The sequence below is a fragment of the Leptidea sinapis genome, chromosome Z (assembly GCF_905404315.1).
Source record: "Leptidea sinapis chromosome Z, ilLepSina1.1, whole genome shotgun sequence".
Classification (NCBI taxonomy): domain Eukaryota; kingdom Metazoa; phylum Arthropoda; class Insecta; order Lepidoptera; family Pieridae; genus Leptidea; species Leptidea sinapis.
The window spans coordinates 23,083,312-23,103,911 of NC_066312.1; the positions used below are offsets into that span (position 1 = coordinate 23,083,312).

The 20,600-nt window shown below is 34.5% G+C and overlaps 1 protein-coding gene and 1 long non-coding RNA gene across 2 annotated transcripts in view; one reads left to right on the plus strand and one right to left on the minus strand.

Annotated features, from left to right (window-relative positions):
• The window catches only part of LOC126978873 (failed axon connections), a 53,921-nt gene extending 41,587 nt beyond the window's left edge, over positions 1 to 12,334 (minus strand). Inside the window, exon 1 of the mRNA XM_050827988.1 lies at positions 11,846 to 12,334. Within this exon, the coding sequence (XP_050683945.1) occupies positions 11,846 to 12,148 (303 nt within the window). The 5' untranslated portion in view covers positions 12,149 to 12,334. The remainder of the gene's footprint in view (positions 1 to 11,845) is intronic.
• Positions 12,335 to 17,346: 5,012 nt separating this feature from the next.
• Positions 17,347 to 19,667, plus strand: LOC126978954 (uncharacterized). Its single transcript, XR_007732731.1, has 2 exons — positions 17,347 to 17,792; positions 19,325 to 19,667. It is a non-coding gene; the product is annotated as an uncharacterized LOC126978954 (long non-coding RNA).
• The last annotated feature ends 933 nt before the right edge of the window (positions 19,668 to 20,600 follow it).

A 20,600-nucleotide genomic window follows, 5' to 3' on the forward strand; every position in this document is an offset into this window, starting at 1 on the left:
GTTCACCCCCTCATTAATAGTTATCCTTAATGATAATATTAATTTATTAAAAATAGCTCAAGTGGGAGTCACACATACTAACCATGTACCATCGTGCAATATGTACTTAATACTTATTTGTATGGAGATCATTTTAATTTTTATTATATTATTATGTATAGCTGTCTGTTGCGATTTATGTGGTACAGACAGATGGATTAACAGTGGAGTACGGAACAGAACTAGATGCGGAACCCTAAAAAGGGTCAGATAAGGGGGAGATGTATGATCATGTGACTCAGAAGGGTCCTAATTGGGACGCCATTGGACATCCAGTAACGTTTGTTTACACAAAGTTAAACAGTTGCAAACACAATCCGTTCTTATTTCTTATAGTTTTAGAGTTATCTTTTTGTACCTAAATTCAATGTGTCAATGTAAGGACGCGGAACTAAAACTCTAAGGGCTATATTTCACCGGGACACCACGGCAGCGCAACCAGTCGCCGCTACCAACAAAATATATACAGCTCTATAGAGAGTTACTCACCCGGTGTCCGTTTGGTTGCACAACCAATTTGGTGGCGCGACCAGCTCGGACGCGTCATGACTCTGGTGGCTGTATGTGTCCCGGTCAAATATAGCCTTAATACGTAGGAGTGGTAGCGAGAAATCTGTGAATAATTTAAGATTTGCCAAAAAAGTAGAGGGAGAATAAATTAAGGTAAAAACATGATTGCTTTATTATTTGTATGGACGGATCATTTTGCATTATGGGTGTGTCCTTCTGAAGATTTGCCAAAAAAGTAAAGAGGGAGAATAAATGAAGGTGTAAAAATATGACTTCATTTTCATGTTTAGTTAGAAATGTGAAGAAGAGTGATACGGAGACCGAATATCGATTTGTTACTCCAAGAACTAGGTATCAAGCAGCGTTTATCTGCCACAGTACAATAATTAATAACATACACGCCTTCTTCGCACACGAATCAAGATTTAGTATTTATAATAAAATTAAGGTAACTGCACTCTGCAACATTTTAGAGTCGTTTGAAAAGATACTGTTTCGATACAGGTTTGTAACGTTTTGAGTGTTTGTTTATAAATACATCGCGAAAGGCAGGCATGTTTGAGAAACAATATTGGTCGAAATTATAATATTATTATTGGGGCCGACAGTGTACGCGTTTAGCTCGGCACCTTATATATTTTTGGAACATTCACCAACATAAACTGGGTGTTAAGCACGATTGCTGATGTAACTGCTTTGAGTATTATAATATTATAATTTTCCGATGTCGTCCTATTTTTCAGCCCCAGGCGCGCGACAACTACCCGGGTACACGATTTTTTTACGTGGTAACCTGGCCATCAAAAATGGAATTTTCAAGGTGTATTCTATATCTTGGGTGTTATCTATGCGCAACCGTAACATAATTTTCAAACGAATACCCATTAGCCATGAGTCAGCTAACGTATACCATCAAAATTGGCACAGCCTCTTCGGAGATTAAGTAGAACGAGAGGCTTCGAATAAAGTTTAGACGACTTGACAGCCCGATAATGCGTAACCAACTTTGATTTGTCAATGTGTGCGTTTGCTAGTGGCTAGTTTAATATTTAAAATACTAAGGAGCTAATCCAAAGAATGGCTAAGTCTTTACGACTTGTCAAACAAAATCGGTTACAGGAACAAAAGATTCGCTTACCTTTTGTATCATGCTGTATCTCCGTTCTTCTATCTTGCATACTTGTTCGTCTATACGCTAGTATATAATGTATATATATTCATTTCATTATAATCAAATACAAGTAAAATATATAGTACATGGTACTCAAAGTATTACACGCATATTAAACAGCAAAAATTGTTGAAGTGCGATGACGAATGAAAACAATAATTGTATATTCTGTTCAATTAGAGATGGCCCGTTCCGCTCAATTGTATCGATAATTTCATTTATTCTTGATAGAGTTTACTTACTGTAGCTCAGCTGGCTCTAAAGTAGACGAAGCGTGCTGAGATATCGTTACTGTTAGGGTTGAAACATATAAATCCGTGGAATTGGATGGATTATTTAAAGCGATGCAACAAAAATACTCAAACGGCTTAACGAGTAAATACGAGTATGTAAATTAATACAAAAAAAAACAATTATTGGGTATAGCAGATGTATAATTTTTTTTCAGAAACACACAACTTGTCTTCCCCCAAACTAGGCATAGCCTGTGCTATGGGTTGCAAGACAACGATATATTTACAGCTTTGCATAGTTTTGGTTTGGTTTTGCTGTTTACTTTTTTGACAAATCTTTGATCCATGTTTCAAATTGACATGTCCATCCGAAGAATGAAGCTATCATGTGTTTACCTTCATTTATTCTCCTTCTTTACTTTTTTGGCAAATCCTCAGAAGGAAACACCCATGTTGGAACATGACCCCTCCATCCAAGGAATGAAGTGATCATGTTTTTATCTTCACATTTTATCATCGAATAGATAAATATCAGGTGAGGCACTTGCCCCTGCTTGCTCTTCAGAAATAAAAAACGAAAGGCAAATAATATAATTATGGTATAATACTATGCATATTATTTGTTGTGATTTAAAAAAGAGACTACGTGCGTTAACCTTTGATTTCAGAGTTCACTTGTAATTAAGATAGAGATATCTTTGGCATAGTGATGAGCTGATATATGCATATACATTGTTTCGAAATAATATTATTATCCAATAGCAATGACGTTCTATACATTATTGTTTTCGACATTATTATTCACGATGCATTTCAAGATGTTAAAAGAAACTAACTATTCACAGATTTTTCAACCACTCCTAAGTATTAGGGCTATATTTGACCGAGACACCACGGTGGCTCAACCAGTCGTGCCACCGTGGTTCCCGTAAGCTACCAAACTAGACACCATAAAGACACCAGTAATGACGCGTCCGACGACTACCAAACGGACACCAGGTGAGTAACCGAGGTGTCCCGTTGAAATATAGACATTAGAGTTTTACTTCCGCGTCCTAAATTGACACAACATTAAAAGATATCATACAGTAGGTAAAAGATGTATCAATTTTTGTAGGAAACACACAAATTGTCTTCCCCCAAACTAGGCATCGTGTATGCTATGGGTTGCAAGACAAGGATGTATTTAAATATATCGTTGTCTTGCAACCCAAATAAACATCCATGACTCGGAACCAAAGAGCAATATTCATGATATATAAATGTTTGCACCTACCAGGATTCGAACCCGAGACCTTTATCTTAGTAGGTCACCAACCATTCGGCGATATGGGTCGTCAATCCACAAACACTACATAAATACAGATATTATGGGAGCAATATATCCACATTCTGAAAAAATGATTTATTGTAACTATATATATATTAATTTTAAAATAAACAACATGAAGCAGAATTACTGATGACAAAATAATCTAGCCAACACAAATAGCGCCCGTTCAAGTGCCTGACGCGTAGACCAGATCATCACCTCCCTCGAATATATTTTAGAGAAACGACTTGCCCCACGACGCCGCCACAAGCAGTATTACGCGAGCATAACGAAGCCTGCTATAATATAACCAATTCAGCTATGGAGCTTGCAATGGCCGGACAGGAAAGCTGTGTGAGTTTATATTGTATGCTCACTATTTGTCATACATGAGATAAATGGACAATACAAGTAGATATTTATTTGCTATCTGTATTATAACTTTGTTTTATTAACTTTCATTTGTGTGCGGCTCAGTTTATCTTTTAATGTTATATCAATAAAAAATATTTATACTAGCTTACCTTTGACTTTCAACAAGTGATGTCATATCCTATTTTAAAATAAATATATGAATCTGAACGAAATGCTAAGAAAAAAAAAGTCGTAAAAATGTGAATATATTTGTGTCATGCTGCTGACTTTTAAATCAATACGAACAAATGATGCATTAACGAGGTTTCGAAATGAAAAGCTAAAGAGTTGCGTTATGCGTATTGCTGCTGACGGGAATGGACACATCGCGATCGGTCAGGTTTAAGACCAAGATGAATGTCTCATTTCGTTTTGGCATTTTATGCCTTACATTAAAGTAATCATTATTAAGTATATAAAAAGAGCATTACACAAATTTTTCAGACAATAATTTTGGCCACTAACGATATCAGCGCTACCTAGATATATATATGCCTATAGCTTTAACACCTATTAAGACAATTAGAAGGTATTACACAGCTCTATAGAACGGCAAAAACTGCGCTTCTTTGGGCCGCTGTGAGTTGTCAAAGCTAACATCAAATAACTATAGTCATGTGGATTGCCACACAAGTAACCAAAATGTTCGTAAAAAAATTGCGTTTTAATTTTGCTCGTGTTCTCTATAACATAATATTATAATACATACTTTTGTCTCTTTGAGATATTATGTAATGTACTAGATAACTAACTATAATCTTCATTTAATTCCCAAGAATACTATTCTATTTATTTGGACAAGGATAAATATGACATAAAAGTGTAAATAACGCTGAAAAACGCAATTTTAACCATTTAATTAAAGATATGATAAATACAACAGTCAACAAGACATGATAACAGATAAGAGATGCTTTAGCATTTCAGAAGAACTACAATGCTCTCGTACACCATTTCTAAGTGTCTCTTAGGATTTGGCCTACGTAAGAGATATTAATTTAATTTGAAGGAACTCGACAAAAACAACATGCTTGTTTTCTACTTACAAAAAATGTACCAAGTTTTGCTTTATTATATACCAGATTTAAAACATCTGTAAAAAATTATCTAAATGAAGGAACACCGTATCATAATCTGTTGCCTAGTTTGGGAGTCAGGGGATATATAAACAGAAAGCTGAAAGCGACTTTGTTTTAAACTATTTCTAGATATAAAAACTAGATTTGCACACGAAGGGTTTCGTTTCATCGACAAAAAAAGCAATACTTATGATAAAGTTGTTTTTAACGACAGGAGGTAATAATACCGCTGAAAGACAGACGAAAAGGCGGCGAAAGTTTTGGCTGACCTTCGAGTACGGAACCTATAAGACTATATAAAATATTACTATAATCGAAGAGCTATAAGAATAATATGACAAGCAAATAAATTATAAAGATTATGATTAAAACTTAGGAGGCGGTAAATTTAGGGCTCATTCACACTTTACCCGTCTTTGACAAATAAAATCGGTAGGTCGTGACGCATGGACGATCACATTATAGGTATCAAGTTTCTCCGCTCTTCGTTAAAATATCCAAGTAGATGTTCACACTCAGTTGGCAAGTGAAGTAAACAGGCGCTACTACTACTACTCGTGTTTTTGATGAAAGTGATTTTTAAAAATGGCGACGAATTACTTTTATATAAAGCAATGGAGCAAAAGAGAAAGAAAAAATATAGCGAGGCGAGTTAAGAAGACAAGACCGTTATATTGGACAAGTCCACGTACAATAACGACGGCAAACGAGCCTAAGTCGTATCCGTTATTTGTGACTATTCGTGATTTGGCCAATAAGAAGCCACTTCCACCGCAAATAAATTAAATATTGTAAATATAATAAAAAACAAAAATAGCCCTCGTGTAAATAAGCTCTTAGCTGCATTCGAAGCTATCGATACGCTCGCCCATCACTATCCGGTTTGAACGGGTCGCACTTGAACGCACAAAAACAAGCCCTTGATCCTTCCACTGCAACTGGTTCGGATCCAAAAGTATCCGCTCCAGTTATCTTATTGTGTCAGGTTACAGACTTTTTACGCCACAGTTTTTACTGTGCACTGGAATCTTGATAGGATGTTGTCGAAATAACGATTGATTCACTTTAATTTAAAATGTAGTTACTAAAATGTAACTATTCTTCAATTAGTAGTAGTACTTAGTAAATATAACGTCTGCTTACACAATTATAAAGTGCATAATTGCTTAATTAAGATATTTAAACTCTGAATCACATTATGAATTTATATATTTTAGTAAGGGTAGGGTTGGATAGCAGAAGAGTGCAGTCCTTGTGTGGTGGTTGATTTGGGTCAATTTTGTGTGTTTATCTCTTTTTAGGGTTCTAAATCTTCTATTACTATAACGGGGGTCCTTGCAAACAAAAAGAAATGGAACCTTCATCAAGGCGTGGTTAATGAATACAAAAATAGATCAGTAATACAACCATTTTTCGTTTTATATACATAAAGTTACCTATAATTTATACTAATATTATAAAGAGGTTTGTAATCTCTGGATATACTGAACCGATTTTGAAAATTCTGTTACCAAAAGAAAGCCACATTATTTGTAAGTGTCATGGGCATATCAAACCGAAAAATTAAAAGACATTCTCGTAGTATTCGTATTAATCAATATTTGCAATGTAAGTCAGAGAAAAAACAGTCAAACGAAAATATATCTTACGAACGTTGCCTTAACAATGAAAGATGTATGATTGTCTTGATGTGGTTACACTGGTAAATGTAAATGCTAACAAAGTTGCGAGTAACAACTAGTTTATAAAAAATATATTTAATGACTTGCAGAACCCAGACGTCGTCGCTAACTATGGCCCTGATGAGAAAGCTCATGGGGCTAAGGAGAGGACTATGCTCGGAGTTTCCTTGCGAGATCTAATCAGAAATGATGAGATCCGTAGGAGAACCAAAGTCACCATCAGTCATAGCCCAAATAATTGAGAAACTAAAGTGGCAGTGGGCAGGGCACATAGTTCGAAGCGCAGATGGTCGGTGGGGCAGAAAAGTCCTCGAATGGCGACACGTCATGATCTGGTGAAGAATGCCGGAATGCGTTGGCTGAGGACAGCGCAGGACCGAATGTTATGGTGATTTTTTGGGGTTACTAGACGTTTTCCGGTTGATGATGATGATATGATAACTCCGGTACATTTTTCTCTAACTTACTTTTTATTTGAGATTTACTAAATATTATAAAAAATCTCAAGCACACAAAATAAATGATATTAAGTGCAATTATTTGGTAAATTTATCAATTGTAAACAGCATTTTGATTTATCGATAACGTTGTCCCAACATATAATATGTACAAAGTGTTCCAACAACACTGCTCAAAACATCTGGCGAGCAAGCCACGAACAATCAATTTTTTGTTTCAAATAAGTTTACAAATGGGAAAGGAATGGTGGAGCGTAATAAACAAACCCGTCGACGAAATCGAGACGCGCTTCCATTATTTACATTCTCGGTTTTCTTTCATCATTTCAGTATAAAATAAACCGTTTACTAATTATAATCATAAACGATTTCTCTTCCGCTTTTCAATACAGAAAACAAGCGGATCGCAGGCCCATGCGCATCAAACTCGATACTATAGTGAGATTTTTTTATAGAATAGAATTCACTGGATAGAAGAAAAATATAAAATCATCGCCGTCTATATTTGAACTGCGAAGCACCAGAGAAATCGCATAAGTTCCTTATCAAGTTTACGATGGGTCGTCCGTTTGTGTTAGTGCCGCTACAACAATATATAACCAAAATGGGTTAAAAAAACGTAATTAAGACCACAGGGCAGAATGATAAGGGGAGTACTTTTGGTTTTATTGAATATAGTGTTATAACATTTAATATATTCCTTATACATAAAAACAAATGTTTGTTTCTTTTAATCAGATAGTGTTCTGGAGAACGACCGCAACGGTTCCTGGTTCATACAATCTATATATAAAAATGAATTACTTTTCGTCTCCTTATATTAAATTACACATATTGGCGCGGCACACATAGACGTTGCAGCGCAGTCCCCTTCAATACCAATACCAGCTCTATCTAAAAAAAGTCACCACAGAATATGTTTACTATTTATTACAAAAGTATTAAAACGTACGTACCATCGTAGAATTTATACCTTGTACGATGATACGTAATTCTACATGTACGAGCCCAACCGGTATTTGAAGGGGAACTAACTCGACTTAGAAATACATTCCACAGTTTGGTTGTACATAGAAAGTTTCATGAGAACCTCGATTTTCGGGAATAATGTTCCTAGCCTAAAGCTATGTGTAATCAAAGTTAATGAGTTATAATTGAAACAAAAACGTAGTAGGTAATTAAATGATAAGGATTAATATCGTATTTGAGTAAATAGCTTTTCCATTGCCGCATTATAATTTTCATTTTTTTAATGTATTGTAATGGATATAGTAGTAGCCTTAATAGATACACAAATACCTTTAGACTTTTCTGTAGACCTATATAGGATACAGAATTCGTAATCGTTGAAAGCTCCCAGACGGCTTATTTTTTTTTGACACCAACAAATGTCGTTAATATTTACGAAAATGTGTACAAAAACTTACCAAATTATACGCTATCCATTGGTCTAAACAGCATAAAAGTCGGTGCTTTAGTCTTAAAGTTTATCGCGAACAGACAGACAGACAGACGTGGCGAATGACTTTATTTTATAATTTGTAGTGATAGTGATTCTATTCATCTTAACTAGAACTTTACACAGGCTTCATTCATCGTGTTGTTCTACTGCTACCATAACGATGTATAATGTCTTATATTAAAGTAAAAGCTGTTGAAACTACATACAATATGGTTTTTAGGCTTCTGACAAAGGCCCTTTCGCTTTAGGATTGTCAGATTTAGGTACTCTTTGTATGCCAGACATTTGTTAAGTCATAGAATAGATAGAACACAAAGTATTTAATTGCCGGTCGTAATCTGATAGCCAGCCGCTATTTAAATTGGTATATGAGAGTATAAGTAATGTCAAAATTTAAATGAAAATCGGAGCTGCAGTTTCTAAGTTTATCGCGAACTGACAGACGCGGCGGAGAACTTTGTTTTATATTAAAGTAGTAATGATTATGGACGTCCATCTTCAGACTTTGAAGGCTTATACTGAACTAGTTAGGTACTACCCGCGACGTCATCCACGTGGATGCCATAGGAAGCAAAAACGCTATTCCTGCATATATCGCGATAATATGTTTGTAGCTCATCTGGCCAAGTTTTATACTTATAAATGCTATGATTAAAAAGAGAGATTGTTTAAATCAAACGCCGCAAAATCCAAAAAGAATAAAAAAGAAAATCAAAAGCATGTGGTGTCCTCCACAGTGCGGTTTTCAAGGAGATTTCTTCCACGTTCTACAAAGTTGTGGAATGAACTTCCTTGTGCGGTGTTTCCGGATCGATACGACATGGGTACCTTCAAAACAAGCGCGTACACCTTCCTTAAAGGCCGGCAACGCTCCTGTGATTCTTCTGGTGTTGCAAGAGAATGTGAGCGGCGGTGATCACTTAACACCAGGTGAACCGTACGCTCGTTTGTCCTCCTTTTCCACAAACAAAATCCTTTTTTTAATTTCTTAGCTGATCTCTATGCGACGAAAGGAATATTACTACTTTTTAATTCATGGTTCCAGAGATAATATCGTGATGTACATAGATGGAAATCTCTTATATTTTATATCAAATATATCAGATTAGTTTCTTGTCTCAAAATATCATGATCACATAGGAGCGTTTGTATGAAAACCATGACGGGTTGGTCACTTTTAAGTTCTTAAAGGAAAGATGACCCAAGTAAAGCAAAAAATAAAACTATGTTCGCAACGAGTGAAAATAACGAACCCCTTTATCTGGCCTCTGTTCGCCGTCTTTCTTTGTATGTGTACAAGGCTTAAGATGTTACTCATATACAGCGATAGAAATGACTGTACAATATTGTATATTTTTATTGAAAAGAGCGCAAAAAAAGAATGCTGGGAGAGTTTCTTGCGCCGCTTCTTCTCTCTCAGAGCGCCATTTGTTTCCGAAGCGGTGGTAGTAGTAGTATCTAGTAGTTATTAGAAATGACATCAAAAAGAATTCTAAAGGAATCTATTTTGAGAAAATAAATGCCTGTTACAAAAGAACCAACTTATATCTATATTCCAACGGATGGGATATATTATATATTCAATGTTTATAGTAAAAAGTGTGATCTTTCCAAACAGGTTCTTCAAACTTAAAGAGTATATCTTTAGCTTGTATTGCCGAAAATGCTGTATTAAATAAAAAAATTCGAAATAGGCGGGTGTGCAACAAAACCATTACTTGCAATTTCTTTGTATACGCACGCGCTGATATTCTTGAATATTCCCTACTCGACGGTTTAAGTAATTTAATAATATTATTGAGATTTAAGGACTCTACCCACTACAACGTATCATACCATGACCGTGCTATGAACGTATCAGACACGACAAGCAACACGATACGCTCTACTATGCCCACTATATTCTCCCCGACAATACTTGCCGCTCTATGCATGGCACGCTACGGTGCTGGTCGGTAACGGAACGGGCAGTCCTTTATGGGTTCCGAAGGGGTCTGGTGTTAAATCGTCTCAAGGACAATCGCTTATAAGAAATATTTCACCGGTTATACCACCACGGAAAACGACGTAGATAACAATGAATTAAATTGTGACGAATTATGGAAGAGATACCGCCAAACCTACCAAATTAGTAGAATTATTTTTGGTAACCTATTACAAAAATTCTCGCCCGTCTGGCTGTATTTCATAATTTTGTCAGACTTGTTTTAATAATGGCTGCTACAACAACAAAAAAAATCCTAGAGTGCGAAATACGAAATGTGCGCCATCTTAATTTAAATGTTTTGTAGGTGTATGATGTATACGGAACCCTACGACTCGCACTAGACCAGTTATTTGTACCCTTTCAGTAAATGCACATGATAAGTTATTTTTTATTTAAAATCTAGTTTGTTAGTGAAATGGAATCTAAGAATCGTTAAAATTATGCAAACTCCGATAAATTAATTCCTGTAACTTCCATTGTTTTAAATGTTTTGTTAACGAGTTATAAGAAGCGCTGCATTTACTAGAAATCCTATTGTATATCAGATATCTGCTAGAATTCCGAGAAGGTTGTGAAAAGATATGTGTGTGGTGACCAAGACTAATAATTAAAAACGCAATTTCACTTTTATTTTAGGTACATTATTAATGTCTTCATGCGGAATTATCCAAACAAAACTGGTTTTTCACGTCTTCCCTAATATTACGAAGAAGTACCTACCTACCTACGCAAATATGGGGTTTTTTAATAATTATAAGTGCGAATGAGGTTCTGAAATAGATTTTGTTGTCCAAAGAAGCTGCTGCTTCCTGAGTGGCCACCAGGGAATTATGTTAGAGGGACGTTATGTAGCTCATTAAGCTACCAAATTAAGCTTTGACAGACCCGCAACAAGTTTCTTTATTGGGAGGTACCTACCACCTAGAGCTAGGTTAATATTTTGTTAATTGATTAAGAAATTACTTATTTTTTTATTGATAAGTTGCGTACCTACCATGGATATAGTTATTATGTTTTAGAATATCCCGTGAATTTTGAACAATAAATGCTCTAGCTAGAACTAGGTGTGTAGTTATTTTTATACGACTAATTAGTCGAACGTACTATAACAGTAAAGTAAATGCTTCTTAACGTTATCTCTGTTGTGTTTTCACAATAACATTTCGCAAAGCGAAATTCGCGGCAGCTGCATCAACCGTTGCACGAAGAAAATAAAAATAAGTTTAATTATTGTTAAATATATCTAGGAATATATTAATATAGTCACGTAGAACATACCTACAATAAGGACCAATGGAAAAAGAAGGGGAAGGCCTTTGCCCAGCGGTGGGATGACATATAAAAAATATTGTAAATAAATTAGTAATAGTTTTATTAAATAAATGAATAAATATCTAGGAATATGTTAAATTAAAATAATTAAAGTGTAACAAACGTACAAATTATGTTATACAAAACAAACAGTAGGTATTTAAGGGTTAAGAATTATTTGACTTACCTCGTACTTGATGCCGGCCAAACGAAGCCATGTTTCAACTTTCAAGCAGTATGGTGAGGTAGACGGCAACAAAGGAGTTCTCGAGAATTGATACAGGTAGACGACATCTTGCTGGTAGTTCATTTTGTGAATGTTAGGTTTGGACTGACCCTCTGTCTTCTTGTCTTCTATTTTTTCCTCGGTCTTCTCACCGGAGGTAGGCGCCTCCTCTTTTGTTTGGGAATTGTCAACCGGCGCGTCCTCTTTGAGCTCCTTCTCCTTTGCCGTGTTGTCCGGGACGTTGTTTACAACTTCTGTGGCCATTGTGACAATTCAAGTGTGCACGAGTATTATTAAACAAAACACGAAAATATTAAAGTCTGTTAATAAGTTGCTATCAAAAAAGGCGCACAATATAATTCTCAGTTCAAACTAGACGTCCGTTGCTCCGCGATGTACGCCGAATGCGGAATGAGTCTTCATTCGAGTTGAGAGAAGGTATGCGCGACGCACAATGCTGAATGCGCATCTATTATCGGTCGCGGGCCGCGGGCGGCAGAGTAGGTAGGGATTACGGAACGTTTTTTTTTTAATTTATTTCATGACTTGGACACAGCGTCCTTCAGTCGAAATATTAAAATGTTGAGTACTCTGGTATGTATTGAAAGTGCTGCCAGTACCAAAGAGGATGTAAATAGTACAGGTGGGACTTAAGGGTTTAGTATACAACGTGCAGTGATTGCACATAAATATGATATATTATTAGTAATTACAGTATGGCGATTGGCGATGAAGTAAAATCCCACTAAATTTGAAAGTGAACAGTCGCTTAAAACGTAGTGGATTTCGGCTGTCTCTGTTTTTTACCAGCTTATAGCCGTCATCTGTCAATCTATTAATGACTGCACGTTTCATACAATCGATTGAATCGCTTATTTCTTAGAGAGTATCGCTAGACTGGCCTAGTCATAGTTTTAGTAATTTATTCACGAAATTGATATACCATGGGTTCATGTTAAATTGAACATAGTTATCGCACACTTTATCAAGACTTCTTTCTCATATAGATTTGATGTTGGAGTAAAATTATTATTTGTTGTTGTGTTACGCACGACCATAAGTTCTGTTAATTTCATTTCAGTCAAAATAATAGAATAATATAAAAATTTACTAACAACAAGAAATACAAAAATTTAAGCATCAAATTAGACTACATTAATATTTTCCATGTAATTTTATTTTATAGGTACATATTTAGCATGGCTACTTAGCCAAACTAATACTTTACTTACTTTTCTTTACCTTGGCTACATAGAAAGTCGCAGTGTCTCTTCGATAATTTTCCAACAGAGTAAGAACTCACAGCTGCGGGCGAACTCAGTTAATATGATTTTCAATAATCATTAATAGTTAAATTAGTCGAAGGTTCCTATAAACTGGCAGCACCGGCTGATTCATGAAAAAGTAAAACGTCAATGTCAAGTGGAATTTTAACTTTAGAGTGTTAAGTTCAAAAAATTAAACGTCAGCTACAAATCGAGTGTCCACGGAACAGAAAAAAACTAGAGGAAGTGTCATGTGGGCGTTACCCTGTCGCCACTATTGTGTACAAATGTACCTACTCGAGGCTCAAGTGAGACCAGTCAATTGATGTCAAGTGAAATATAATTGTTTTGCAAAATATACAACTAAAAATGAACGATAATATTGTGACGTATGGTTCATTTATCTTTACGTTTAATCGATGCAACTTATGTTAGAATAATTAATGTAAGCAATAAGAATGTAGTGCATGCATATACATATCGATATAATTTTATCGAAATCAATTATATCTTTACAAATTGTATTCAAGTATTGTTCTCTTCCATACATAATGCGATAAGGGTGTAAGTAAACGAAACGAATTCAAATTAATAGTTTTAATCGTCTCTTAGGTACAGCTAAATATAAATAAAATAAAAAAGCCTTTATTACTGTACAAATTTTACATACTAGGTACTAAAATAGTAAAAAAGTGCCTCTAAACGCTATCGGCAAACGGTCTTTACTGTGGTACAGCTTGTCTTCCGACATAGGCCTCCTCCAAAGATTTTCATTCTGTCCTATCTTTTGCTATACGAGTCCATAGTTGCCCCGCTATCTTCTTGATGTCGTCTTCCCATCTCATAGGCTGTCTACCTCTATTTCTTTTGCTATCTAGTGGTTGCCATTCAGTTATTAGTCTTGCCCATTTCTCTGTCTTTTCTCTTATCATATGACCTGTCCATTTCCATTTTAATTGTTTGAATGTTGTGTATGCATTCTTAAAATTTGTCGTATTTTTAATTGCTTTTAATTTCACACGATCCTTTCTTTTTACTCCTATTATGCTTCTTTCTATTCCATTCTGACAAATTTTAATTTTGTTGGCTAGTTGCTCTGTCAATGCCCATGTCTGACAACCGTACAATAAGCATGGTATCGTTTCCACGTATTAACTATTCTTCTTTCTATTTCTTTTTGCATACATTCTTCATTAGATATTAACTGCCCTAAGTATATATATTCCTGAACGTATTCTATTTGCTCGTTATTAACTGTTATTTGCACTGTTTGTGCAGAATTTGTCATTATTTTTGTTTTTGTTAAATTCATTGAAAGGCCTGCCTTAATACTCTCATCCGCTAACTCCTGTAACATTCCATTTAAAGTTTCTGGGCTATCAGAAAATACGATTAAGTCATCAGCAAAACGTAGATGATTCAGATTTTCGCCATTTATATTTACTCCTTTCTTTGACCAATTCAGATTCCTGAATACCATTTCTAGGACGGCTGAAAACAAAACTGTGACAAAGCCTAAACAGGTGAGATAGGGTCTCCCTGGCGAACACCTCTTTCAATGTCAAACTCTTCACCTGTAGATTCAAACTTTATTTGTGCAGTACTCTTTTTGTAAACGTTTTTCAGAATTCGAATATATTTTGTTTGTATTCCTTGAAAATGTAATGCATCCCAGATAAATTCATGTTCTAAGGTATCGAATGCTTTGTTAAAATCAACAAATCCGATAAAGTAGGTTTTCTTAAATTCTTTAAATTTTTGTAGTATTTGTCGAAGGGTGTGGATGTGGTCTATAGTTGAAAAATTTCTACGAAATCCAGCTTGCTCCTTAGGCTGATTTTCGTCAAGGGTATTGGCTATTCTAGATAATATTATTTTGGAAAACACTTTGTAAGCATTGAACATTAAGCTGATTGGTCTATAATGTGATATATTTGTCTTGTCTCCTTTTTTATGTAGTAGTATTATAGTTGATTTTGTCCACTCCTCTGGAATAATTTCCGTTCTGAGAATCTCGTTAAATATATCTGTTAGTTTTGGAGCGATCACTGGTAATGTGGTTTTTAGTAGTTCATTTGTAACGAGATCTGGTCCTAGTGCCTTATCGAACTTTTGTGTCCTAATAGCTTTTATAGTTTCATCCTTTAATATTTCAGGTATTTGCTCTTCGTCCGTCAGCGCAATGCATTCTTTTGTAGTTTTTCGAATTTTATCACTTTTGTATAAATTTTTATAATATTCGGTAGTTATTTTTAATATATCGTGTCTATTGCTACTAGTTTTACCGACTTTGTTTTTAATATTTGGTATCCAGTCTTTTTTGTGGTTAATTTCCTTAAGTGCCTTTTTAATTCCACCTGTTTTTTCTATATAAACTTTCATCGTATTTAAATGTTTAGTTTTTCTTTCTTTTCTAAGTTGTTCACTAATTAATTAATAACGAAACGAATTCAAATTAATAGTTTTAATCGTCTCTTAGGTACAGCGTATTATTATTTAACAATTAATATATGGAAGGTTCCAGCAAAACTAAATAACCGTTAATTTTTAAACAGAGACAAACATTTTTTTTATGAAAATAAGGGACGAGACGAGCAGGACTTTCAGCTGATGGTAATTGATACCCATTACAATGCAGTGCTGCTCAGGATTGTTGAATAACCCAAAAATTCTAAGCGGCACTACACCTGCGCTCGTCACCTTGAGATATAAGTTGTCAAGTCTTATTTGCCCAGTAATATCACTAGCTACGACGCCCTTCAGAACGAAACACAGTAATACTTACACATTACTGCTGCACAGCAGAAAGAGGCGCCATTATGGTACCCATAATACGTATTGGTAAATACGTTACATCATACTGTAGAGGAAATACTTCAAAGAATTGTAAAAGATAGATCGAAACCCATGAATTCTGGGAATGTTTGCCATTTATTAATATAAAATATCACATATCATAAGACTAACAAGATTATTAATACTTCATCAGTACTTATAGCTTCTCTTTTTATTAATCATTCGTTACTGCTTGTTTTGGACATTTTATTTCTGCACGCGCAGTGCGTATAGAAGCAGTACGGTTTAAAAAATCTCACGTCTTACTGGCGCCTGGGTATATACAGAATAACTAAGAATACTTATAAAAAAAAACTGTGTTTTATGCGTGTACTTATTACTTCCCTGGTAATTAATATTATATTGATATTGTAACTTTCCAAGACTATTTGTGTAGGCTGTCTTGATTTTATTTGAATTGAGCAAATATTATCCATCCTTTTTATTATGTTGGATTTAGCAAGAAACCAGTTTTGTCTCCCAGTCGCCTCGATCCACTTTTCCATTATGAGTGGAATTTTTATAAATCTGAAAACAGGTCAAACAGTCGCACGACAGGAGTTTTCATAATAAATCCCAATTATAAGCAATTTTTACTTTTGAAGTAGTTTCTCGGTTGAAGGTCTAGAAGCTTGGTTGTACATAAAAAAAAATATAGATTAGTATATTTGATCCCAAAATTAGCTCTTTGTCAAACTGAAGACCTTGGAAACGATTTTTATACTGTTGTAACTTGCAATAATTGTTTTACGCTGTGGGCATATTGGGATTGAAAGTGTACACATAAGTCATAATCTCACTGCCAAGTACGTGAATCCATACGCTTGATTTTTACTCCTCATAATTTATCCAAACCAAGTATATATATACATATATACCATAACAGCTCAAAACTGATTCTTAAGGATTAAGCTCCAATAAAAAATAAAATTCTTTGATATTAACATAATATACCTTTTAGCATCTAGCCAATATTGGATTTATGTAAATAATAAGAAGTCAATTAAGACATTCATAGACTATACTTAAACTATCGATACCTCTTTATCGATATCGTAATGATTGTTTTGAAATAAAATAAGTATAATACTTATCGATGATAAGATGTACCTACACGCTATCAGTCTTACACTCTTATACAGCACAGTAAGGAATATTTGTATTGATTACAAGGGTTTTTATTCAATGGCTGTCAAAAACGTGCTGATATGCGGAGCGCGTATTGTTAGTTAACATTTACGGAAATGTACAAACTGTGGCGTACGCGTGCCCCGACTACATGAGCCTTTTACTATCTATCTATTCTGTGGTGCTATCAGCTTTCAAAATGACATTATTTGTGCCTAAATACCACGTTAGAGTAATAGTGATTTGTGGTCTATACGAGGTCAAAAAATAACCGTTATTTTCAAATTTCGTGAGTTACCTACGTATGTTCGATTTTCGCATTTTTTTCTGTTATTATTATGGCACATTAAATGTTTTCATTAATTTTTGTCTGTTATATATGTTGGCACTTGGCAATATCAGCCATTTTGGATTGTCAGTTTGTTTTTGACAGATAAAAAGGTTAGTCGTGTTTTGGTGTGCTCTTCAATTTTTTACTATTCGACAAAATGGATTAAAGAAACTGTATTAAGTTTTGTGTAAAAAATTAAATTAAATGCGCTAGGACATTTGAAATGTTGACTGTGGCGTTTGGCGAGTCTACTATGAGCACAACACAAGTTCAATTGTGGTATCGGTTGGAAGGCCGAGAAAATATCGAAGATTCTTCGAGATTGAAGCAGTGAATCACTATCAGTGAGGTTGGTGATGATGTATGCATATCGTTCGACTCATGCCAAGCAATTTTTACGGATGTTTAAGGCATGAAACGTGCGGCAACGAAGATTGTTCCAAAATTGCTAAATTTTGAGCAAAAACCAGCTCACACAATCCTTGTGCGTGAGTTTTTGGCCAAAAACAAAACCGTTATCATGCCTCAACCACCGTATTCACCGGACTTGGCCCCCGCTGACTTTTTCCTCTTCCCAAAACTGAAGACACCGATGAAAGGAAAGCGTTTTGCTACGATTGAGGAGATAAAAGAAAAATCGAAACAGGAGCTGTTGGCGATACCAAAAAGCGCGTTCCAGAAGTATTTCGAGGATTGGAAAAAACGCTGGCATAAGTGTATTATATATGAGGGGGATAACTTTGGTGGGGACAAGATTAACTATCTTGATGAATAAATAATTAATACTTTTTGAAAAAATTGAAAATAACGGTTATCTTTTGATCAGACCTCGTACTTCGCTAGAGTAGACTAATACTTTGATACTTAGAAAGTTAAAATGTTATTTTCTCGTGTCCTTAGTTTCCGCAATTTATTCTGGTAGATTTAAATATCGTAATATTTATTATATTACTTTCCAGATATATCTTTTTATAATTTAATGTGGGGTAGTCACAATCACTAGTACCTTATAGTTATTAACTAGCGCCTATGTCATTCACTGAAAAAATGATAAAAAACTACATCCCGCAATTTTTAAAATATCTTCGAACATATTTATTTATATGATATGCTGTAAAGGGCCATATAGATCTATATTAAATCAACAATATATTTAATTAGATAAGAATTAATGCTGTATTGGTTAAAATCGTTTCTAAAATTAGCCATTATTTGTCGTACCTATAAATGACAAAAAAATGTTATTGTGGGATATCCATAAGTGATAGACATACCATAGCGGAGTTTTCTGTAGACCATTTCAATGTGTTCAATACTAAGTAAATTATTTTGATAAATCTCGTAGGGTTCAGCCTGCCTTTGCAATGTAAGCGGAAAAAAGTAATTATTTACGACATGACATTAGAAACCTCAAAAATAAAAGTATATCTCCACCATTTAATGGGTGTCATTATACATATAGACCTTCCTCTTCAATCACTCTATTAAAAAAAAACCGCATCAAAATCCGTTGCGTAGTTTTAAAGATTTCACATAGGGATATAGGGACAGAGAAACCGACTTTGTTTTATACTATGTAGTGATATCCTAGGTAATTGAAGTGTCACTTACTGAATCTGGACGCATGGTTTTCAAATTAATACACGTAGGTATTTCTATTATACACTATATAACTATCACTCATTCGAAAATATATGGCTTCAGGAGAACGGGCGCAAGATATCGGTGGCTTCCTTTTTTTTATACTAATTCGTTACGATAAAACTTATTAATTCAATCGACTGAGGGTGGTCACTCATTTTCAAAAATTAATCAGTGGTTTGCTATCACTACATATTATCATAAAACAAAATCCTATTCATATATAAATATTTGTTGCAGATGTCGGAAAAAATAAGCCGTCTGGGTGCTTGCAAAGAAAACGCTGTCTAAGCCCTTTGAAATATAATAAAATAATGTATAGTGGAATTTTGTGTATGTTATATCTATGTAGGTCTACAGAAAAATCCGCGAAGGCATATAATGTCTATCTGGGGATAGATTACTATATTTATCGATTATACTATTAGATTAATAATAATTTAATTAATTAATATTACATTTATTATAATATTAAAAAAATTGGCAATTACAAAAGCGGTAATGTAAAAGCTTACACAAATAGGATAAATCCTTATCATTTTATTACACTTCATATTATTACATATAAAATAATTCAGAAATATATTTTTGTTTCATTTTTAACTCATTATCTTTGATTGCATATTTCCAATCACTGTAGACTTCATCATTGCCAATTACTTACATCAAATTTTTGAAGTGATACTTCTTTAGAATCGATGTGATTTGAAACTCTATGAAACGAAAAAGCGTTTTAAAATTAAAATAATAAATAAAGCGTAAATTTTCGAACTCTACGTATGCGGCGTGGTGGCCCTTATGCCAAACAACTACAAGGCATCTTTCGAAAAATGTAGTGACACCTCGAAATAAAATCGTTGAAATTAGGAAACTGTATGCTAGCGAACACGAAACACTAGAAAACGTCAGTATTTTTATGTATTACTAGTTGACCCGACAGACGTTGTTCTGTATATCTATACTAATATTATAAAGGGGAAAGATTTGATTGTTTGTTTGTTTGCATTGAATAGGCTCCGCAACTAATGAACCGATTTGAATAATTCTTTCACTGTTGGGAAGCTACATTATCCCCGAGTGTTACAGGCTAAACAGCTATAACATTTTCAAAAAAATTAGGGATCTATACTAAAAGTCCAGTAATGTAACCCAAGGTGTAAAAATACGTACGCGAACTACGTCGCGGGGTATCAGCTAGTAATAAATAAAATAATGTTTTTTATGAATTTGTTAATAATATATCATAACATCAAGAATTATAAAATATGCTCCCTGTTGTTGTAATGAAACTGTTTTACAGCAGAACTGTCAAACCGTGTGTCAATAAATTCTCTCATAGAAAATATGTCCATACAAAACAAATATCGGACAACGGGGGACACATCAACGGAAAACAAAATTGTTGTTTTTATTTAATTCCGAACACTTTCATATTTATTCACCTTTTAAACCTTCTCTGGACTTCCACAAATAATTCAAGACCAAAATTAGCCAAATCGGTCCAGCCGTTCTCGAG